The sequence below is a fragment of the Gasterosteus aculeatus genome, chromosome 7, assembly GCF_964276395.1.
Source record: "Gasterosteus aculeatus chromosome 7, fGasAcu3.hap1.1, whole genome shotgun sequence".
Lineage (NCBI taxonomy): Eukaryota > Metazoa > Chordata > Actinopteri > Perciformes > Gasterosteidae > Gasterosteus > Gasterosteus aculeatus.
The window spans coordinates 18,401,422-18,424,816 of NC_135694.1; the positions used below are offsets into that span (position 1 = coordinate 18,401,422).

Below are 23,395 nucleotides of genomic sequence, written 5' to 3' on the forward strand. Positions count from 1 at the left end.
GTTCAGATTTATCAACACTCATACTTGCATTAGCAGCCACGGCCAAGAGAGGGCAGCCTCAGCAAAGTCAAGAGGGCAGGGAACGTGTGACGGAAGCCCCAAGTAACACATTTGTCTTTTGGAGCTCTGTTGCAAAGTCGGATAGTAAAGATTAACTCAATAAATGATTCTAGACGTGGTCTTTTTATCAGCAGAACGGTTAGAAAACAAAACAAACAAATGAAAATGAATAGGCTCACACAATGGCTCTTTCAATATATCTGCATAGCAGATATGCAGCGATAGATCATTATTGTAGAATGATTGTTAAAACCAAAGGTAAACAAAAATTTGCGATGAACTTGCCGCTCGTGCCGAAGCGCAGAGCCATCACAGGTTTGTCTGTATAGGAGTTTTTTCAGGTAGCTGGATGTCAGAGCTGATGACAGCGATGCCTGGAGGTATTGCTCCTCCCCTCTCATAATATGGCATTTTTGACTTTTCATTCAGGGCGTATGGATCGACGGACAGCTTCAGTTTCTGTTGGAGAAATGCACCAATATGTTTGTTATCACATAGAGTAACAACACACACAATTCTAATGTTTTGATTTGAGATTAAAAAAACTGCTTCACCTGCATAAATGAGCCAGGTAGCACCCATAATGTGTGAACAGCACCCAAAGGAATCCAGATGATGGAGCCCATGGCGATGACCCACCCGACCCCCTGAGCCCAGGGAGGGAAGACGTAGTCCCCGTAGCGGGCTGGTTTGAACTGGATGACGGAGAAAATCAGGATGACCTGCCCCAAGAAGAAACAACTTTTAGATGGATTCCAGTTTGGAAGAGAAAAAAACATCTCCAATCTAAATCATGTGCACCTACAGTGATCAGAACAGGAGCCACTATAAGCCAACATAGTCTGAAGAAGATGTTTGGTCTTTTCCCAGTCATCTCCTGTAGGTTGTCTGAAAGTCGATTCACTCCTGCGCATGGAGAGCTGCTTCAGTAGTTTGTTTGCATGTTGTCAGACCTTTTACAACATTTGGTATTGAAAATGATACATGTAGCACATTACATTAACTGGCATCTGAAAAACAGAAACACAACATTTGCCTACCATAACTCCAACAGATGGCTATAACCTCAAAGAAAGCCAGAAACATGATGGACACTATGGCAGTGTAATGGTCCATGAGCTGGAACACATAGATGCCGACCTAAAGAAAAGAGACACGCTCTTTAGGTCCGCGGGGATTCACTTTAAATAAAGCTCTGTACTGGTTTGTTTGGACCCAAATGCACTTTACACAACTCCAGGGATCTTTGATCTTTGACCTTTTATAGGCAGAATACCGATAGGACAAAGGGCTGGCAGGTTCACCGGGCAGTAGGAGATTCGTCGGAAAAAACAAGTGCTGGAGAGTCTGACATTAACCGTAAGAACAAAGTGTGTGTGTGAGGCAGGAGACTACACATGGATTTGAGGAACAGGTGAAGGGCTTTAGACTGACGAGGTGGAAGTGACTGAAGAATAGAGTGAGGAGGGTGCGGAGCTGAACTGTGACAAGCGCAGCCTCTAAAACTGTACCTGCATGACACAGGGAATCCCTAGAAGAGCCGCTGCACTGCAAATAGTAAGAATGAACAGCTCCTTTCGCTTGAAAAATCCCATCAAACTTTGATAGTACTGGTCCATGAGACTGGTCACCATCACTTCAACCATTGCGAACTGACAAAAAAAAGACAAAGACAAAAGCAGTCTGCACAGGATCTCATTCTTATCACTGAAGTGCCTCTGTTATCTCCCATTACCTACCTCACTGTCCAGTCCGAGGCAAAGCAGCATGAAGAAGAACAACACAGCCCACAGCTGACTCACTGGCATGTTGGCAAAGGCTTGTGGGTAAACAATAAAAACCAGTCCAGGACCTGAATGCAACAAATACACAAGATGATAGTGGGTCAAGGCTCATGAAATAGGAAATTATGAAAATTGTAATGGACCGAGCAGTTAATGGGTCATTTCTGAACATCTCTTATGGTACAATGCATTGGATATAAGCGCACGGAAGGTGTGTGTAATGTGTTGTGAGCTTGTAACTTCTAGTCTCTGATTAACAGTATTTTGGTTGTTTGTTGGTCAGATTTCAATCATTTTTCCTCATATCATCAGGTCTTTAGTTGGCTATTATGCTTCTTATTTCCCTGGATTGCAGCTCTGCTTTCCCTTGAAAAATACCTGTAACAATGTAGTATGAAGCATTGCTTTGCCCAAATACTGATTTGTAACTGCAAATACTTCCAATGAGATTTTTGTTGCTTTAAAAAAAAACATTTGTAAAACAAATTACCCAGCCATGCTGAGAATTTTTTTCACTTTTTCTGATTTCAGGAATCAGGAAACATTTATTGCCATAATATGTCAGACATACAAGGAATTTCACTTGGCGGTTGGTGCGTGGCAGTAGACAGTAGACAACAAGACGACAGTGCACGAGTAAAAAAACAAAATATAATGCTATGGGTTAGTTTCTTACCATCCACGGCCAGATCGCTGACAGGGATGCCCTGCAGATGGGACATGTATCCAAAAGCCGAGAAGATAACGAACCCTGCCAGGATGCTGGTGGCGGAGTTGATGATGGATATAGTCAGGGTGTCCCTGTGGGTAAAGCAGAAGTCTTTCTCTTACTGCCCAGTGATCGTTGTTGTCACTCCTGATGGGCAAAACTGAGCGCTTTGTGTGATTACTTCAGCACGTTGTTGTTGAAGGAGTTGTAGCTGGACATGGCCATGAGGGAGCCAAAACCAATCCCGATGGAGTTGAAGATCTGTGCTGCAGCATTCACCCACACCTGAAACCCAGAGGGAATATCGCCCAAAAGCACCGTCCCTGGCAGTTAATACCCGTCACCAATCCACCAGTTAACTGCTTTTTCACTTCCTATTATCCTCTGATTCTTTCCTCTTACCTCCACTGACAGCAGCTTGTCCCATACTGGAAAGATGAAGAAGGATATTCCATCTAATGCGCCGGGAAGCTGCGCGTTGTTGATCAGCAGGGCGATCAGGATAACGTACGGAAATAGAGCCGTGAAATACACCACCTGCAAAGCAAAGTACACAGTGGTCGGCATTCTCCTTTTCTGTCCTGTGAGTCCTCTTTCTTTTTCACCCACCTTGCCTGTCGATTTCACCCCCTTGAAGATGCAGAAGTAAATGAGGACCCAAGCCAGAATGAGAATGAGAAAAAGCTCCCAGCGGATTATTCCCGCTTCTTCTACTCCACTTGTCTGCTCCAACATCTTATACCTTCAAAGAAATAACACAAGTAAAAAAGGACAATCAGAAAATGATAACATCATGCCTTTAACGCTAAGTTCTTATATCTAACTATACTAAGTGTTTGTCTTTCACAATAGGCCAGTTTATATTTGGTAGACCAGCAAACTCCTATTGCACAAAGATGCAAATAGTTATATGATTAGATGTTAATCTATTGCCACCAGAAGTGGGAAATTCTGATTCGAAGGGACACAAGGAAAACATTTCAATAAAGATTTGCATTTTAAAGGTGGATATTTTCAGCCATTCACTTTGCATTGATAAAACAGCTACCATGCATACTATCACAGATTATACCACCATGTTTATGTAAGAAGGCAGTACTTTGCAAGCCATTTTTCACAACTCCATTCGCCCAACACTGAATGGGAGTTCTTGCAGCATTAATTCAGTAAAACCCCTTGCTTGGTCACAAACTTACATTCCATTCCCACATATATTCACCAAACAAGTTAATGACTAAACCGCTGCAGCAGGAGAATAAACACAAGTGATGAAGTTCATGTTTAAAAGTGATGTGAAGCTTGCTTAATATGGCATCTGTTTGCCTCTTATCACTAAGCTTCCCCTCACATGACTAATTTATTCTCACGTTTGTTCTCCTTTGACATAAACACTAACTTCCAGTTGTGTAAGCAGTTGTGTCAAGCTACAGGGGTTTTGTAATCCTGCTACAAACTAATTATTATCTAGTGTGGTTTCATAATTGCAAGTTAACCAGCACTGGTTTCTCCTGCACAGTGAGGGCTTACTTGAAGAACTCCTGGCTGGCTGTGGAGGAGAAGCTGCTGTTGGTGGCGATGTTGGCGCAGTTGGGGGTGTTCCAGGTGTTGTTGCAGTTCTGCCAGGGTAACGGTGCCTGGAAGGAGCTGAAGAGATAATAGAGGGCCCACGTGATGACCACATTGTAGTAGATACACATGATGAAGGAGATGGCCACCGATGCTATGCCCACTCCTGAGGACAAACGAAGGACATCGTCAAAAAGAACAGCACACTTTTTTGTTTGTGTCTCTTTGAGTGAGCTGGAAAATCAATTCACGCCACAAAGTACCTTTCAAGAGTGGGCAGAGATTAGCCAGAGCGTGGACGGGCCCTCTCCTCGTGTACTGACCCACTGTCAGCTCCATGTGGAGCAGAGGGACACCCAACACCACCAGCATGAGCAGGTAGGGCACCAGAAAGGCACCTGAAAAGGAAAAAAATGGAAGGTTGACCGTCCCACTGTCTAGCTAGCGAAGGATTTCCATGGTCCCTGTTTTGTGGCATTCACTAATATTTAACTTTTATGAATGTCATCCTGCTCTGGGGTTTTCGAGGTATATTATTCAACAACAACAGCGCACAAAGGTAAGTTAAAAAGAAACGGCTCAGCACAATCTGCATCACACCAATACAAAGGGTCAGAAGAAGGGCTTGGAAACAGCACCGTTAAATAACACTTCTCACCTCCTCCGCTCCTGTAGCAGAGATAAGGGAACCTCCAAACATTTCCCAGGCCCACGGCACAGCCGATGCCAGCCAGAGTAAACTCTATCTGCCTGCTCCACGTCGGTCTGTTGAGCTGTTGCTCCATGTCTGCTCGCCGTGTCGCTGCTGCCGCTCATCTGGGGCCAAACTCCAAGGAAAGTTTGGCCGGGATTTAAATGGGGTGATATAACCTTGCCTTTTATTATCCTTAATGATTAGCTTAGCAGAAACACTGTGGCTGCTCCGAGGCCCACAAATTTGCATAAACTCATCAGATTTATGGTTTTAAATAAAGACTGCACAAGGGTTAAAAAAATATACATATATATATATATATATATATATAATAAAATAATTTGGGTTTTTAAAGAATGTATACTAATATTTTATACAGACAATAATGCTTACTCTGTTGATGGTCGAACAGATCATCTTCAAGAGAGTAAACTCATCAATCACAACCTAATATCTTTTTTTTCCATTCATTGTTAAATTAAATTTGAAATCATAGATGTTGCATTGACAACACCTTTGGATTTTAAATATGTTTGACTTACTTAAATCAGAAGCTTGGAATCAGAAGCTCAGTCCAAAAGCTTAACGACTAAATTCTTTTATTAAAAATTATAACTTGTAACAGTCATACGATTTCATGGATTGCGCAAGCTCTGCCTCTGTAACACCAATACCTTTACATCAATTAGAAATCTAAAGACAAGTGGAGATAGATAAATCATTTACGTCTTTTATGACTATGTTAGACGTGTGCAATATGTGACACGTGCTGTACAGATTGTGGTCAAACCAACCAATCAACACCACATGACAGCTTTCCAGGAAGCTCTTATCAGTGTGAATTATCTATTTGCACTTAGGCTCATGTCCAAGTTGGACATTTATAGATTTTCCATATTGTCCCATAACATCTCAAAGATTTTCTCCATACTGACATTTTAAAGAGAACATTTTGGTGGTGGAAAATGTATATTGCCGACTCTGTCCATAAAATGCTGTCATGAAAACACATCCATATCCCAGAACGTGTCTTTTAAAGCTTTATTCTTTGCAAAGAAGGTTCAATGGTCGTACAGAGTGCAAGCAGTCTACATGGGAAACAAATAACTAGAAAACGGTTGTGCTGTCAAATAAGACACAAAACATGGCGGATTACACCCCTACTACACCATTCAATTTCCAAGGTCAGCATAATAAGATAGCAGAGCAAGAAACAAAGACATCCATTGAGAGGAGTCAAACTCAGGCAAGTGGCATCTTGGTGTCTCATATGGGAGTCAAAGCAAGGCTGGGAGTCAGGACGGTGAAACTGTCGTTCTTAAAGTTCTCACTTTCATCATCAAAGAGAGCTGCCACATGATGCTATGGGAATTGAGTTAAAGTATTGGTTAATGCATATACAGTGACAAACAATGAGTATACAAACTATTCTAATACTATTCATGAGAGTACAACATTATTCATGTTTCCTGTCACAATTAACACTATCTGGCTAGTGAGTAAATAATGGAATGAACATTATTAGGCGAATGCCTAATAGGATGTTGTCTGTCAGAAGGAGACAAGTGATTGTGTGATTTTCTGCTGACAAAATGTTCTATATCTACAGAGATGGAGAGACACCCTTATGATCCATCACATTGGGAGATGGTTAAAGAGGAAACGCAGCCAACAAAGAAAGGCCCAGGCTGCAGCTACTCGGGAAACATGTCCTCAGAATTTGTGCCACCGCCAAAGCCAACTCTGCTGAAAAGGAGAAATGTGCTGCAGCAAGGCAAAATTTGGTAATCCACCTCCTGTTGTGACGAGTTCATGACCTGCTGATATCCATTCTCTGACCTCAACAGCTACAGACCTCGATCCGGATCCCGAGGTGCTCAGCAGCAGTGGTAATGAACTGGACATCCTGAAGTCCGAGAGAATACCAAGATGTCGGCCAACCAACAGCCGCACGTCTGCCCCAGTCAAACGTGTGACGTGAAAAATATGAAAGTCAAGAGAGTTCCTATCAGGTTTGAGCCACACAGAGTTTCCCCGACAGGGAGAATGTACATCCATAACACTAAAAGAAACCTCTTATTTTAACATTTGGAGACCATGGGGAAAGGTAGAGAACTCAAATGATGCTGGTCATCGTGGCACTTAGGTGGTTTATAATTGTGGGCTCACCTGTTGGATAGACTGTTTTGGCTTGGCGCCTGGGAGGGTGGAGGTTGATTGGTAATCGCTGCACTAGTTTACAAATGGTCCTACCTTATTGCTCTAACTCCAGTGCAAGGTTCAACTTTGTTTTTGAAGAGAGGATGGTTGAATTGAGATGTGTGTGTACTATGACTCAGCAATGTTGCCCTCTGTGCAATGTCAACATAGTTGTTCTTGAGGACCCTCAACAGAGGACACAGCACGCAGGCCGCCCTGTCGAGTGCAGTCGGATTGTATGCTGTTTCACCCCGGGAAAGTTTGAGAACGCAGCTTTTGGAAGGATATGACAACCTCGCGAGAGGCTGTGGTGTGGGATCTTCACAGGTTGCGGTCATGGGTTTAGGCCCAGTTTGCTTCTTTCCTGCAGAATGTATTATCCTTTTGTATATTTTCACAGAAGCACTCACACATCAATCTGTCCGTGACAACAAAACCCATAGTATGGAGCCAAATTCACGTCAAAAGTTTTGATCATTTGAAAAACAAATGTGAACCTAAAAGTTTTATTGTTCAACATTGAAAAATACAACAATGTATTAAAAATAAAAACAAGTGCACGAAAAGTATTTTCGGGTTGAATAGTTTTTAATCATTTTTATAATTTTTTTGAATAAAATATTTTTTTTCAATCTTCACTCATATATTTTTGGGATATTGTGTGTATTGCATTTTTCGGTTGCATATTTTATGTCTTCAGATTCAAATCTTATATTTTCACTTTCAGATATTTTTTTCGCACTCAATTTTTTTTTTCCACCTTCAGACTTTTGACACTGATGTGGCGTAGGGGTATGGAGCCAAATCCAGGTCAAAAGTTTTGATCATTTGAAAAACAAATGTGAATCTGAAAGCATAAGTTTTGTTGTTTAACATAACAATATTGCTTTGAATATGCATGCTCGTAACCCACTGCCTTTTAACTGGATTTTCCATTCACTGCTTGTGAAAATAAAAAACGGAGAAACTGAGCAGCTTAATGAAATGGGAAATTGAGAAATGGGAGAAAGCATGAGAGGTTCGGTACAACGTCAAGTAAAACATCTTCGATTTGCATTAGGTGACACAGAGAAGAACAATCGGAGAATTACACCAAAATAAATACATACTAGGTCATTAGTGGCTGAGGAGGCTATCGAGGACCCCGGTTGTTTTGCTACTTTCGTGAGAGGGAATTTAAACAACCACGCCTTTTTTTTTATTACAGAATCGTATCCCTCCGTGGTGGAGGAGGGGCTGAATAGATGGGAGGGGTATCTGATCAGTCAAGTGACCATGAAACAAGAAGGGAAGAGCAGTAGTTTAGCCTTCAAAACAAAACTTTAAAAGAATCAAATCGCTTACTTAAACAGATTATCCTCAGTGGTGCTTTTATTTTGAAAATCATAAGCGGAAACACTACGTCTCATTACTTTTGACGTGACCCAGTTGTAGCAGAACACTCCGTCTGTCTAAACAAACCCGTCGATAATTGACAGTTGTGGGTGAAAAAACGAGAAAAGACACCCTGTAAAAGTGAAATTAGTTTTGTAAGCGTCGAGTGGGTTCGGATACAAGCCTTTTCTAACGGAAACATGGGAAACTGCCACACCGTTGGACCGAACGAGGCCCTGGTGGTTTCAGGTAACGCGTTGTGGACGATGTGTGGCTGCTAGCTGAACGTTGGTTCCCGGGGCTCCTCCCTGGCTCGATGCGCTGCTTAACGCTTTATGAAGAAAACCATGGACAAACAAATCACTCTCCTGCTTTCATTCGACGCGTAAACTCATATGTATTAGTAAACGGTCCACGTGTGTGTTTGTTCACCGCAACATGCAAACATTTAAACCATTTGACGTACCTAGATGATCATTCCACGCAATCGCCAATAGAACAAAAATGTCTCGCGCCTATCGTCGAGTCTCGTGTTTCAGGTCATGTAACGTTAACAAGCCGTCTGGAAAAATCTGTTGCCCTTTGGCGCCTTTATATCCGTAATGTCGTACCTTCGCTTACGGGTTTCTCCCATTTGGTTTAGACTTTTGTTAGTTTGTTCCGTTTTCATAATACATCCCACCTGTTTTCTGCTTCTTTTTCTTCTTCCCGGTAGGATCCATTTGCCGTAATGCGCGTTAAGGCCTCTCTTCATTTGATTGGTTAGGGGATTAAATGGGCTCTGGTTTCCCATCTGTTTTTGTTTCTAAGCGCAGCGTAGGCACACGATCTTAGGCATGTTGTTGTATTAAAGCCGTTATTATAAGAATGGGTGTGGAGAAGCTTGGCTTGTGGTTTTATTTAAGTTATTGTTATTCAGGGCATCCTGGCTCTCTGCTGCAGAGATGTATTAACGTTCAATTCAATTACAGTGGAGACTGATGTGTCTCAGACCTGAAACAGGGCTCATAATACATTAATGCATTATCTCTCATTTTCCATTGATAGGTTATGGATCCCTGATGGACATTGGACTTTAAGAAATTATTATACGTTATTGATAATCTGTGTCTATAAGTGTGGTTAGTCACTGAAGTGCATAACATATTTTGAGTAGCTAACTCCGTCGGAGGAGCTTTTCTTGTTTAACTCGCTTGTGATGAAGAAAACGAAAAGACAGAGTGGTGTGATTTTCCATGGTGAGATAAACTTTTTCCACATTTAGAGGAATTGGGAGCTGAGGTAAGTGGCCTGAGTTGCACTTCCTGATTCAAAGTCGAATTTCCTTCGGAAATGTAAAATGCATTGATTGTACTTTCATTTCAAAATTGGGTGCAAAGCACAATTTCCTTTTTTTTTGCCAAAGGGTAATTATCGGTAAATAAAGGTTTTTATTTATTTTTCAGAATAAAACCTGGGATCAAGAAAAAGTTACGTAATGCCATGATTTAGTTTTTGCTTCTTTTGAATTGTCATTCATTCACGTGAAGCTTCTCCCCCTTCTGCTGAGCTGAATGCAGTCAGGAATCTCAGATATGTCGCTGGCACGCGGGGGTTATTATGGTGCGTTGCTCCAATAGGTCCTCAACCTGATACTACTTTAGTTGGCAATGACATTTGGCAGAAGTCAGGTGGGTTTTAATAGTAAAAGCATGGCCCAGCTACATTCCCTTTTTATCAAAACAAAACTAGATTATGTTGTATAAAAGTTCAAAGATCTATATTGATGGTAGATAGTCTGCTGGTTAGCCATGCGGTTCAGTTTTGAGAATCAATAATGAAAGCCGAAATTTAGCTTACGATTCAGTTAGGTAAGATTTATTGAAAAGGTCAGTATGGGTGTATATATGATGAAATCCTGTTACATTGTCTCATACACAGAATGGTTAGAGGGAGGTCTTAACAAGAGTAACACAACGACACAACACAGAAAAACTCAGCAGTTCAACATTTTGAATTCAAGTTAAATAAAATGCCCGCCCATTACGCCACTGTTTCTCGTGGGATATTTCTCAATCACAGCACGGCGGTGTGCATCATTTGAGTAATGTGAAACGCAAGAGTCCTCCGTGGCAGACTCCTAATGCGAACCTAAAGTCAGTCTTTTAACTGTAACCCTGTTGATGGAAACATTGAAACACTTGTGGGTGAGATGTGGGTCAGTATGTCCCGCTGTAATGTTTGGTTGTTGGGGGGGACTATGTGTCTGTAAAGATAGTCCTGTCCCTCCGTCTGTCAGTTAGCGCGCGGCAGCTGGGAATGTCACACAAAACGCTCCGGATTAAATGAGCCGACGGAGGCCAGTGGCTTGGACGTACGCGTGTTTGCTTACAAGTTACTCACATCTGGAGAGGCCTCACATTCGCCACCACGGCTGCTATAAACCATTTACTACCGTTAGTGATGCGTGAGTTGGGTAGATGGTTTGAGTGCCTGCCAGTGTTTCTGAAAGGGAGTGAATGCTTCTGGTTTAACAGGAGGAAACCTTGTGGGCGCCGTGGTTGGAAGACGCAGCGTTGCTTGTCTATGACTGAACAGCACATGATCACCTTCCTCCTCAGAAGCACTCGCAGACAATGAAAACTGGCTCATGGTCTGATAGAACTTTCTCAATACCGAACTACTCCTTTAAGTTTAAAACCAAATCTGCTGCTCCAATTGCAAATGGGCCTATGTATCATAAGTATTACTATAAATGTATTCCTTCCAATAAACTGCATGCATTGAAGTTCCATGTATACAAGCGTGCGGCTCGTGTGACTGTGTTTTATTGACTGCACACTCACTGGTGAATTGTTGGCAAAAGTAGTCCATTTTTATTTTTTTTTACTTTTAACTGGTGATGTTAAACCTGCAATAACAGATGTTTTGCCACTAGCTAGTAGCTGAAAAAGAAATTATGATAACAGCATTGAACTGTCATCAAGTCATTATGCAATATGAGTGCAAAAACAGTGCAAACAGCGTGAATGAAAGTTCTGGGCTAATGAAGTCGGGCTGGTCTCCTGTGCTTGGTTGTAAAGGTGGCTGCTGTGGCTCGGATCAGAAGACGTACGTGGTGGGGGGCTGGGCTTGGGCCTGGTGGCTCATCTCTGACATCCAGAGGTAAGACCTCTCTGCTCCGGCTCCAAACCAAAAAATAAAACGGGAAGTAAATGGGTTTGCAAAGAAAATGCAAATTTACAAACTCCTTTCTGTGTTTTAGAAATTCACATCACTATTGATCATTTGACATTCATTCAACTAGGTGATTACATTGAAAATACACACACAAATAAGCTACACAATAAAAATAGAAACCGCATTTAATTTACAAGTAAAATTACATAAACTATGTGCTATAAATACTCAAAATACCCAAACAGCTGAAAATTATAGTTGAATTTATGAAAAGTCTACTTATTTTGAAGATTAAATAAATGTTTGAATTGTGTCGTCGTAGTTGTGTTAAGTAGTTATACGGTAGATATTTTAAGTTTATCTCTGCAGACCCCATTAAAAAGTATGTTTTTCTTGAAACTTGCCTATTTTAAATTTATTGAAGAATAAGCAAGTTATTCATGGTAAACAGAGGCAATATTATAACCCAATGTTTACTAAATGTGTAAACAGGGTCGTTTCTGTCCCCTTTTTTAAATGCACCTCCAACAAATCAGCTTCTGAGAAAACATTGCCAAGATAAACAGATGATACATAATGACGAGGTCAGAAAAAGTTTCACGTTTACAAAACTATATTTAAAAAAAAATAAAAAATTGTTGTCCGTGTAGTTGGATAAACTCCCACACTGCCTCGGAAGCAAAGGATGTAAATGTGATCGTGAACACACAGAATTTGTGTTTTGTGGAGCTTAAAAACAAAAAGCCAAATCTAACACTCCTTCTCTGTGGAGCTCCAGGTTTTTAAAGGATGTATCTTTTAGGGTTTGCATGTCTCTTTGTTTCTACTTTGCTAACCTGCTTTGCTGTTTGTGTTTATCTCCCCTCGTCCACGCCCCAGTGTGTCTCCCTTCAGGGACCCATTCCCCGTTCGGGACTGCTCTTAGTCTCAGTGTCGCTATGAAACGTAACGCTATACTTTAACAATAAACCGCAGTGCTATTGGATTCATAAACCCCCGTTTAGAAAAACCTGCTGTCCCCAGAATCCTCTCAGTTTGGTCATTTCAGACGCCTTCGTGGTGGGTAGAAACCGGAGGGAGTCGTGGCCCCTTCTGCTAAAATGCATGAGGAAAGCGTCCGACTTCCTGCTCATGATGCAGTAATCATGTTAATGTCCGGGCATGTGACTCATCGATCCAGTTTCCCTTTAAAAGCAGCAGCGGAGCCTCTAACCAGAGAGTCTCTTCTTGCTCGTAGCTGCAATCGGCCACCCGTGTCTACAACAACCAATCTGAGTCAGTCAAAGCTGCGCCTGCGTTTTTTTGATCAGCATCCACATATTCTCCTTTAAACAATCCAGCTGGACTGAGGCGGAGGATAAAGATGGTTCGGGTTACGTAATCTTCATTCTAATTTAATCCCAAAAAGGAGCTTCCCTCAAAAATTCCTTTCGACGGCCCTTTTATTTACAGGTCTTGCTCTTTGTCCCAGATGATGTAGTAACAGACAGAGAGGAGAGACACTGCTGTAGCTGTCACCATCCTGGTGTTGAAAGATGTCTCAGCATCATACTTGAAACAGCCTTTGGGCTTCCAACCAGAAAAGCAGGAGGTCTGGTTGTGCCCTTCACCCCCTTCCCTCTTCCCTCTCTCTCTTGACGTTGGTGACTGACATTCCTAACAGCTGTTGTCCAACTTACTGTTTTGCCTCTGCTATTCCCGCCTGCCCGCCTGCCTGCCTGCGTAGAATGTCTCTGGAGGTTATGACCATCCTCTGTCGCTGCGAGAATATCGAAACGTCGGAGGGTGTTCCCCTGGATGTAACAGGGGTGGCTCAGGTAATGCACTTCAAAAGATGAAAAAAAAAACCTCCCCCGAAAAACAGCAGCGGCTGGTGCTGGAGACCAAAGGCAGACCCGGGAAAGAAGGTTCAATTAACAAGCTAACGTTTCTTCTTCTCGTCTCTATGGCTTCTTTTCTTCTGCAGTGGAGGCGAGACAGGCAGCTGTCACTAACCTGGGCTTCGCAACTAAAGCTGAACTCTGGCAACGGGGTCAATAAATGAAGGCTATAGAAATGGCTAAAAAAAAGATTTGAGGAACCCAATTTTAAATTCAAATTGAACTATTTTAATAAAGATGGAATGGAAAATAATCATGGCAAAAATCCAAATCCCACAAATTTGAGTTGTGGGTAGCATCTCATTTTGCTCCGTTGTTAGTGATCTGGAGTCCTTGGGTGAATGGTTTCACTTTGTCCTGTTTTGTTCCTTGTGTTCTGGCCCTTCCCTTCATTTTGCTTTCCCTCCGTCAATTTTTATTTCATATTTTTCCACATTCTTCAACAGGATAACGCTTGAGATTATGACCCTCCAGCCGAAGTGTGAGGATGTAGAGACAGCGGAGGGTGTAGCTATTACTGTCACTGGGGTGGCTCAGGTAAATCACTACACTTTTCTGGGAATGCCAGTTCAGACACCACTAACCCCCACACACCCTTCCCTACCTCTCCCCTACCCGGCATCACCCCATAATCACAGCACAGGTGGTGTTTCATACAGAGTGCTCAAGTTAAGATGCCCGCCAGAGTCCAATGTACACACACACAAATGTTGGGTGAAAATGTTGTCTGCAGGATGTACCTTTATGGCGGCAAATCACTGTCAAAATTCCAGAGCGTAAATCAGGTTGATGCGCGCGCGTAAATCAAACATCCGCGAGCAAATCTCCATCTCGCGCGAGATATTTGCTCCCTCGCGAAACGTGAACTTCCTCGCTCGCGAGGTTAGTCTCTGCTCGCGCTCGAAGGAGTTTTCTACGCGCTCGCTGTTTTTCTTTTTGACAATAAGGGGGCAGAGCCAGTCACCATAGTCTCTTCACCTGATTGGTTACAAACCGCGTCTTTGGATTGGCTGGAGTAATGCATTCACACAACTATAGAAGCCCATTTCCGCACTAATGTAAGGGGATGGAAAGTCGAAATTATGAGATAAAACGTTGTCAAAAAACAAACGCCCCCCTTCGGTAATCGTAGTGGACCGTAGATGACCTCACCGGCACATTAAGAGCAATGCGTCCAGCTCGCAGAACGGTCCGTATTTTTAAAATACCGGGGAAAAAGTCAGAATCTGTGAATATCTTGCCAACTTTCAATACGGATCGGAAAAAAATTAGGTTGTAGTGAATGTGATATGTGATGTACAAGATATGCGCAGTCTCCTCCATAGTTCGGTAAAGTTGGCAAGATATTCAGATTCAGACTGACAGACCGGTCTGCGAGCTGGATGCATTGCTCTTAATGTGCCTGTAATGATGGTAAACTATGGTTGTAGCTGGTTGTCATCTAGGGTCCACTACGATTACCGAAGGGGGGCGTTTGTTTTTTGACAACGTTTTATCTCATAATTTCGACTTTCCATCCCCTTACATTAGTGCGGAAATGGGCTTCTATAGTTGTGTGAATGCATTACCGCAGCCAATCCAAAGACGCGGTTTGTAACCAATCAGGTGTAGAGACCAGGGTGACTGGCTCTGCCCCCTTACTGTCAAAAAGAAAAACAGCGAGCGCGTAGAAAACTCCTTCGAGCGCGTGCAGAGACTAACCTCGCGAGCGAGGAAGTTCACGTTTCGCGAGGGAGCAAATATCTCGCGCGAGACGGAGATTTGCTCGCGGATGTTTTATTTACGCGCGCGCATCAACCTGATTTACGCTCTCGAATTTTGACAGTGATTTGCCGCAATATACCTTCATAATGTGAACCTGCTTCCAGACTGATTGTAGCGCAGAGTCAAAGAAAACCAAGACTCCTTATTAAATTAAATGGCACGACACAATTAATTTGTCTGACGAAGCTTCAAACCTACTTCCTAATTTGTATTCTATCGTCCTGTCGCTCCCTGTAGCAGCTCACCGTAAATATGCAGCGCTTGGCATTTAGTTGGCCGTGTTATTTTCAGTCTGAACCTGCTCCTGGTGTGACAGGAGAAGGAGCCTGTGTCAAGCCGGATGTGCATTTAAGTGCCAATCTAAATATTTTATTTTTGTTTTTATAGTCTCTGCTATTTGGTTGTTTTGATCATGTTCAGTGCAAACTCTTTTTTTATGTTGGCAACTTAGGATGTTAAAGAGAAAATCCACCTTTGACTTAGTTTCTTACTGTTACAAGCATTGATACAAGAACTCTGCATCCAGATGTACTCCACACACACAAATTGTAAATTATTATTATTAGTAGATGGTGATTTTTCCAAACCGAAAAGAAAAGAAGTTATGAACGCTGATACCTATTAATAATGCTGTTTACACGACGTGATTCAAACAAACAAAACAGTACCAGATGATGAAGACAAAGCTCCTGGAGCTCCACAGTAAATGTTTAGTGCTCCACGATTGTCACTCTGTCAGCGCTAATGGAATACGATAAACACTGATTTTCTGGGAATAGTAATGACACGAGACCAGGGCGAACCTTTCCGTCGACACCTTGAAGAGAAGGAGAGAACGTACGCACTGCACAGTGTTGGAGTTTCTCTCAGTGGTAACAGAACTTCCAAACACATACCGTTAGCATCTACGGCGGTACTGTTAGTCCCCCAATCAATTAATAAAGTTCTTTGATTCAGTCTTTTGATTTTTCACGGTGGATTTTCTCTTGCAGGACTTTACATTTAATTTTTAGCATTTGTGTTTGCAAATGCAATTCTGCTCATGTTTGTTTCCTTTGTCGGCATGCCAGCCTTTCCTTTTGTGTTTGAAATATGATGCCTCATTATCAGTTCTGCCTTTTAACCACAGTCGTGCCAGTGTCTCTTCTTTGTTTTCCTACATGCATGCTGATAATGAGCCCACTGTTTGGGAGCCGAGCGGCCCCTCACTCTCACATAGTTCCCTTTTAAGAGGCGGTTTGATTAGTCCAACCTAAGCTAGAAGCCATTGTGGAGCGAATGTTCCATGGCAACAGGACTGTCCTTGGGGAATAAAAGAGACCCATAGGTTTAGAGTAAGAGGGAGTCACCCAGCAGATTGGATGTAAAGGAGTCGAGTGTTGATCTGCGATATTGCTTTAAGTTAGCGTTAATGTTCGACCATGTGACTCTCAGTGGGAGTATATTTGTTAACTCAGCCTTCGTGGTTAGGTGGCAGTAAAACCGAACATTGAAAGACTGCACATCTGTCACCTTACAAAACTCGTTCCATTTCATTTCCTGCACTTGTGTATCTTGACAGAGCTGGAGGCAGGGGGAAGGGTGGTGTCACGAGGGGACTGGGGGCCGGGGTGCGGTGGGTGAGGTTGGGGTTTAACTGCAAGAGAGGACTCTGTTCCTGTGTCAGTTTCGGCACAGCTCCCCCTGCTGTCTGCGCGCGTGTGTGCGTGAGTGTGCGTGAGTCTGCGTGGCTGGCTTGCAGCCTCCTCTGTTTTCAGAAATGTGTTTCCTTGGAATGACATCCATCTTGACCCTGACTTTGTATTGCCTTCATTGCTGGTATGAGTGCATGTTGCAAAGCAAAACCACGTGCGGACCTCTCGCCTAAGGACCCAGTTCACTCTCTTTTCTTACAGCTCGGAGTACAATATCCCCCAAAACCATGTGTCTTACGCCATCTGTTTTTGGTTTCTTGAGTGTATAGACGACATCTCTTACTGTCAATGAATGTCCTTGTGTTTACATCATTAAGCTCAGGTAATTTCCAATGTTGTAACAGAAGCGTACAGCATATTGCTAAATTTAGATTCTGACTGTATTACCCTGAATCTTGCTTGGATGTTGGGATTTTGTGGGATTATCTTGTGAAATTTGAACTTCTCTAGCAGGGAATATATCTTTGCATTGTGAAGGTTTAGAGAAGCTATTTCATTATAAATACACAATTTGCTTGTCATCATAAGCACATACTATTGTGAATTTGCGAATGTGTGCTGACGCTCTTTGTCCACGTTGGCACCAGGTGAAGGTGATGACAGAAAATGAGCTGCTGGGTTACGCGTGCGAACAGTTCCTAGGGAAGTCGGTCATTGAGATCAAGAGCGTCATCCTGCAGACGCTTGAGGGTCACCTGCGCGCCATCCTTGGTAGGTATTCTCCAACGGCCTTTTGCTATTGCTTGTTTTGTTGTAGACATTCTGTGTAGTTTATAAGCGGTTGCTCAGCGGTGAGAGAAAAAGGAGACCCGTAGAAAAAAAACGACATCTCTTCCATTATCTTTGAAACAAAACATGTGAGATGTGATCATAATATGAACATGATTGGCTCCCAGAACATTATAAATGCCGTCATAATAATAATCGTGCTGATTTCTATATATGTAGTGATTTTAGGCAGTTTTAGTCCTGTTTGAGATATGAACCTCACCACGAGTTGTGGAGGAACATTTTCCAAAAGCCAGGAAGTCGGTTTGGTTGCCAACTCAGCTCTTCCCCGTCAACTTCTCTAGTAAAATGTGTTTGACTTGCACACATCATCTGCGAATGTGTGCTGACACCGTGTTCGTCCCCTCAGGCACCCTAACTGTCGAGCAAATTTACCAAGATCGGGACCGATTTGCCACTCTGGTGCGAGAGGTGGCATCACCAGATGTGGGCCGCATGGGCATCGAGATCCTCAGCTTCACCATCAAGGTGAAAAGATCAAGATCACATCACTCTGCATTCATCTGTTGAACATCTGTATCCGATTTGAATTAGAACAAGTTAGTTACTTACCGTACATTCATTGATCCCCCTGACAGGATGTGTATGATAAAGTGGAGTACCTGAGCTCGCTGGGAAAAACTCAGACAGCCGCAGTACAGAGGGACGCAGACATCGGAGTGGCAGAGGCCGAGAGGGACGCCGGCATCAGGGTGAGAGGAGCTTTAGGAGGCTATTAAGACGTCAGACATAAGCGATTGAAAAGCATCTGTTCTCGGATTGTTGTTGCTGCGGCTAATAGCTGTAGCCTTAAGAAACCAACCAGCCGCTCCGAATCCATCGGCCATGGATCATTACGTCACAATGTCATGCACACTGTCTTTTCCAGGAAGCCGAGTGTAAGAGGGAAATGATGGATGTCAAGTTCTTGGCTGACACAAAAATGGCCGACTCCAAACGGGAGCTGGAAATGCAGAAAGCTTCCTTTAATCAGGAAGTGAACACAAAGGTATTATTTGTACAGTTGGGACTTGATTTTGAGCTGAATGTTGTCAACGGTTAAACGTGAAAGTGAAGTATTAATGAAAACCTCCACCCGCTCTAGAAAGCAGAGGCTCAGCTGGCGTACGAGCTGCAGGCGGCCAAACAGCAGCAGAACATCCGCCTGGAGGAGATTGAAATCGAGGTGGTGCAAAGGAAGAAGCAGATCACCATCGAAGAGAAGGAGGTCATTCGTACTGAAAAGGAGCTCGTCGCCACCGTGAAGAGACCCGCCGAGGCGGAAGCCTATAAGATGCAGCAGCTGGCTGAGGGACGGAAGTGAGTGGCTCCCACTGCAGACTTTCCCTCGTCATCGTCTAAGTCTTACAGTCTCCGCACTCGCTAATTATGTTGGCACACTTTATTTTATAAACCGTAAGGAGGCATGTGAAAAAAACCCAGATGGTTGTCCTGGTCTAGCCCTTTAATGACACCTGTTAAAGGTTCACTGCGTAGTCTGACGGCATTCGGTGGTGAGGTTTTAGATCTCCCATGTGCCACGCGTGTAGTAGCAACACGTCGGCCTGTTCCCATATGTAGATTTGAACAGCTTCTTCCAAGGTATTGTAAACACAAACTGTTTTATATGAGTAATATTAATATATCTCCCCCTAAATGCTACACGGTGCCTTTAATCCAAAAGTAGACATATGGAGCCCCACCACCAATACTTTAAACACATGATTTAAATATACTCTCTAACTTGAATAACACGTTTTTCTAAGTGTCAGATAACAACTAGAGATTTTTAGTTGATAATGTTTATTGATGGTTTTACATCAATAAACACGTCAGCACAACAAACCTGTAAATCTGGCTTTTATATTCATATGTATCACTGAACTGTAGGAACTGTATATGACTCACCGCTAATCACAGTAAACAGTGCCTTTGATGCTTGGCTCACCCCAGGATAAAGACGGTGCTCACGGCGCAGGCTGAGGCCGACAAGATCCGCCTCATCGGCGAGGCTGAGGCATCCTCCATTGAAGCGGTGGGCAAGGCAGAGGCCGAGAAGATGAGGCTGAAGGCTGAAGCCTACCAGCAGTACGGCGAGGCGGCCAAGACGGCTCTGGTGCTGGAGGCTCTACCTATGGTATGTTTATCTATTTTTGTACACTGCTGGCATGAAAATAATAATTATTTCTCTAGTCTTCACCATAACGTTTTCTTTTTTTTAATCAGATTGCCAGTAAGGTGGCTGCACCTCTGGCCAGGACCAGTGAGATCGTCATCCTGAGCGGAGATGGCAGCCGCGTGACCGGAGAGGTAAACCGTCTATTGGCTGAGCTCCCCGTGTCCGTCAACGCCCTCACCGGAGTGGATCTGACTAAGGTGAGCGTGTGTCTGTGACATCTGACCCCTCTTGTTATCCCCAAGGACGCCTGTGTGATTGCTGGAAATGACAAGCTTTGAGTGTCAACAAATACAAAGCAGGCTCACAAATACTGTTGTTGATCCATCTGCAATGTACCTGCATCTGTAAATATGCAACACAGTCATCACAACACCTTTATGACGTGATAACAGGCATGTGGGGGGGAAAGCCTCGTGAGCGAGGCCCCTCTCTGTTTTTTCTAGCCAGTTAATCCTCCTGTTGTGTGATTCCCAGATCCCTCTGCTCCAGAAGATGATGAACCCACCGTGCCAGACAGCCATGTGAAGAATCAGGCCAGAGACTCGTCTCTCTGAAGCCTTCGACATTCATTTGCCTGAAGCATGACAGTTTTTATTTTTTTTGTGTATTTTTTGAGGAGTCAGCCTATGACCCTGTATGCAACTGCCTTTGACCAGAAACACTTGACATCCGCCAAGAAGTTTTAAAAATATATATATTTTTAAGAGGTCGCTTAATTTCTGGGGCCTTAACCTCCAGAGGACCAGTCTATATGTATCTTCTGTTGTTTTGAGTTCTCAACCAGTCGTTCCTTGTCACACTGCACTAGTTATCCAGGATGTTATGCTGTTTCTACTATTTCAGTCAAGGAGACTTGTTGGTGTTTTTGAGGGCAAACGTCTTGAGTTGGCCCACTTCGAATGAGGTGTTAAACATGATTCTTTTGAAGGAAAAAACACTGGAAACAGTCCTTAACACTAAGAATAAATCTGCATATTCTTCCAGAGATGCTCAAGTTTCTGGCTGAAGTTTGAAGTGCGCCTCCTTCCTGTCGGGTGTAAGACATGTTTTTAGGAGCAGAACGTCCCAGTCAGTGAAGTAACTTGCAGTCCACTGAGCACGGCGCGTTCAGCTTTCCTTTCCTCTTTGCTTTTAAAACTCTTTATTTTTTATAGATTTATCAACTCCAACTTGGAGAACCTGATGGTTTACCAAAACGCTGTTACACTTAATGCTCCCTAGATCCTCTCCCACTGTGACTGTAGAATTTGCAGCCTCTGCGCGTGTCTGTTCTTAGCCGTCGGTTCACCGGCGGGTCGTCTTCTCCTTCTCAAGTGCAGTGCCTGTTCACCACTCAAGTGCCCAAACCGTAGGACCGTGGTTTGGTTTTAGTCGGATGTCCGAGTATATTAATGCGTCGTAGACGGATGATATTTTAATATCGCTTCCTGTTCTCCTAACATCTGCTCGTACTAACAATGATCCCGTGTTTAGACACAGAGGCAGATACAAACGCCAATCAAAACGCATCAGACGAAGCCATACTTCGAGAAGATTAGCCTTAAAAGACAACCCTTGGGCGCCTGTCAGGCTTACCCACCTTTCCTTTTTAACTGCAGGTAGTACATAGTAGACGTTCAGGGTCCGAGCTTTAACTCATTTTGTTACTCCTCTCTCTTCTCCTCCTGCTCACGTGTGCTAACGTGTTTTGTTCCCTTTTTGCGGCCTGTAAGCATATTTTATGACCTTTTAAGAGATTTCGCAGGTTGCCGGTTTGTTGCTTATCTGACCACGACCGATGTGTGATAACAAAGCAGGAATTTGGTGTTGCGTTAGGTGGGAAGATGAGCACGTGTTCAGGTTGATGTGGCGTTTGTGTTCGGGAGGTTGGGGGGTCTTCAGTTTGGTAAATGTAATGTCGTGCAGTTGGACCAGTTGCTTTTTCCTGCGTTTTTTTCTTCTTGCTTACAGGTCAATCACTTAGTCTGTTACAATCATTCAGCTGTTGAAGGCCAGTTGGCAAAAGTGAAGTGAACGTTCCTGTGTTTAGTTGCTCTTTGATATGAAATAGCCTTTTGTTGTTTAAAAATGTGTTTATTTTCATATCGCACTTTTTGCCACATCACCCGACCGGGAGGACTGCCCTTTTTACCCGTATCATTGTGAATCATCATTGACCACTTAACAGAACCTGTGACCCTTTTAAACGTGTTGTTTTCATTCTGCCACTGAAAGTTAAGAAGTTATTATAATGGCACCGTTTTCCTTTACACCCTTTGAATAAACGTGCAGCTCGTTTGGTCGGAGAAAATTTAATCTGGTTTCTGTTTTTGACAAAAAAAATGCTACACTTCCCACCAGAAGTTAAGTTGCTGCCTGTGTTTTTTTTACATCCGATATCGGTCACCAGCCAAGATCACCATGGTCTTGTTTACATGCTGAGAGAAGCCACATCTCAGCAGGTTCTTTTAGGGTTGAGACAAATGTCATTTCTAAATGTGATCGTTGTCATCGTTGTCATATCACTGAGAATACAGAAACTTGCTACCGTCTCACTGTAGTTTATGAATACATCTCAGATGAGGATTGGAGCAGTTGCAGAATCTAAGACGGTTTAAAAAGTGGCCACTCCCGTGTTTTTTTAGTAAACTTTGGGTGTTCTGTTTTCACACTGGCATAAGGTTAAATCATTAACTTAATAAATCCTTTACTTATAAAAGTATATTGTTTTTGTACACAGTGCCTTTTTCAGATAATGAAGAGGTAAAACACACACGGATGCACCGTTAAGAATGGAGTAGTTTTAAGGAGTTACTGTAAAACAGAGACCTGCTTCTAAAACATCCATATAATGTTCACTTGTACGTTTATTCTTCCTGCCTTTTCTGTTTATTAACTTTACATTCTGTGATCTAAATGTACAGAGGAACATCATTATATATATATATATACCATCTATTTAAATGGTAAATTAATGACAATGTAATAAATAGCTTCACTTTTGGTATCTGGACTTCTCAAAGTGTTTCATTTGTTTGAACCTTATATTTTGTGCCAAAATTACAATTTCTTGATTTGTCTAATAAGAAAAGAGGCAACCTTCTGTTGCTCAAAGTGAAATGTTGGAGAGCATGATTAAAGACCAAACACTAGACAGACCTACGCCTTAACTCACCTGAAACATGTCCATCTGTCATGTAAATCATCTGTTATCTCTATTAATAACACATATACATATATATATATATATATATATATATATATATATATTGTGGATTTATCTTGTGGCTTCACACTGGCCTTTGGATAACTTGTCAAGCATGTCATTTTATGCACGTCTTCATGTTGTTCTGTGTTGTGTTTCACCCTATAATAAACATTATACCACATCCTGTTGGCCTCTCTGTTCGTTTATTCCAGATAATAGGACTGCGAAGGCCCGACTTCTCAAATAAACTTCCACGATAATGTGTACGCTGTTATGGAAAAACGAGCACTGAGTCACAGAGGCTTAGCTTTGGGACAGCGGGACACCCTCCTCACCAGAGGACATTTCCTACTGTGCCACGGTCGTATTCCTCCCTTA

The 23,395-nt window shown here is 42.7% G+C and overlaps 2 protein-coding genes and 2 long non-coding RNA genes across 5 annotated transcripts; 2 read left to right on the forward strand and 2 right to left on the reverse strand.

The window, feature by feature from the left end:
- Window positions 1–164: 164 nt before the first annotated feature.
- LOC120822619 (sodium- and chloride-dependent GABA transporter ine) lies at window positions 165–4,963 on the reverse strand. Its single transcript, XM_040182413.2, has 13 exons — window positions 4,778–4,963; window positions 4,383–4,517; window positions 4,081–4,285; window positions 3,163–3,295; window positions 2,956–3,090; window positions 2,735–2,838; window positions 2,521–2,645; window positions 1,800–1,912; window positions 1,572–1,712; window positions 1,101–1,200; window positions 866–966; window positions 615–782; window positions 165–519 (listed from the first exon to the last, which is right to left on the reverse strand). The coding sequence occupies exons 1-13, from the start codon at window positions 4,902–4,904 to the stop codon at window positions 370–372; spliced, it is 1,737 nt and encodes a 578-aa protein (XP_040038347.2). The 5' UTR covers window positions 4,905–4,963; the 3' UTR covers window positions 165–369.
- LOC144410304 (uncharacterized) lies at window positions 4,839–7,644 on the forward strand. The gene is made up of 2 exons (XR_013468271.1): window positions 4,839–4,979; window positions 6,423–7,644. It is a non-coding gene; the product is annotated as an uncharacterized LOC144410304 (long non-coding RNA).
- Window positions 7,645–8,311: 667 nt separating this feature from the next.
- LOC120822621 (flotillin-2a) lies at window positions 8,312–23,198 on the forward strand. Of its 2 annotated transcripts, none has more exons than XM_040182415.2 (11): window positions 8,312–8,635; window positions 11,449–11,530; window positions 13,872–13,962; window positions 17,471–17,594; window positions 18,022–18,140; window positions 18,251–18,364; window positions 18,541–18,660; window positions 18,757–18,971; window positions 19,605–19,788; window positions 19,878–20,027; window positions 20,305–23,198. In XM_040182415.2, exons 1-11 carry the CDS (start codon window positions 8,587–8,589, stop codon window positions 20,353–20,355), a joined length of 1,299 nt encoding a protein of 432 aa, XP_040038349.2. In that variant the 5' UTR covers window positions 8,312–8,586; the 3' UTR covers window positions 20,356–23,198. The 2 variants fall into 2 exon arrangements, with proteins under 2 accessions (XP_040038349.2, XP_040038350.2); XM_040182416.2 differs by lacking the exon at window positions 13,872–13,962 and adding an exon at window positions 13,272–13,362 and having other exon boundaries at window positions 8,404–8,635.
- On the reverse strand, window positions 8,448–9,100 carry LOC144410302 (uncharacterized). The gene is made up of 2 exons (XR_013468269.1): window positions 8,853–9,100; window positions 8,448–8,717 (listed from the first exon to the last, which is right to left on the reverse strand). It is a non-coding gene; the product is annotated as an uncharacterized LOC144410302 (long non-coding RNA).
- Window positions 23,199–23,395: the final 197 nt, after the last annotated feature.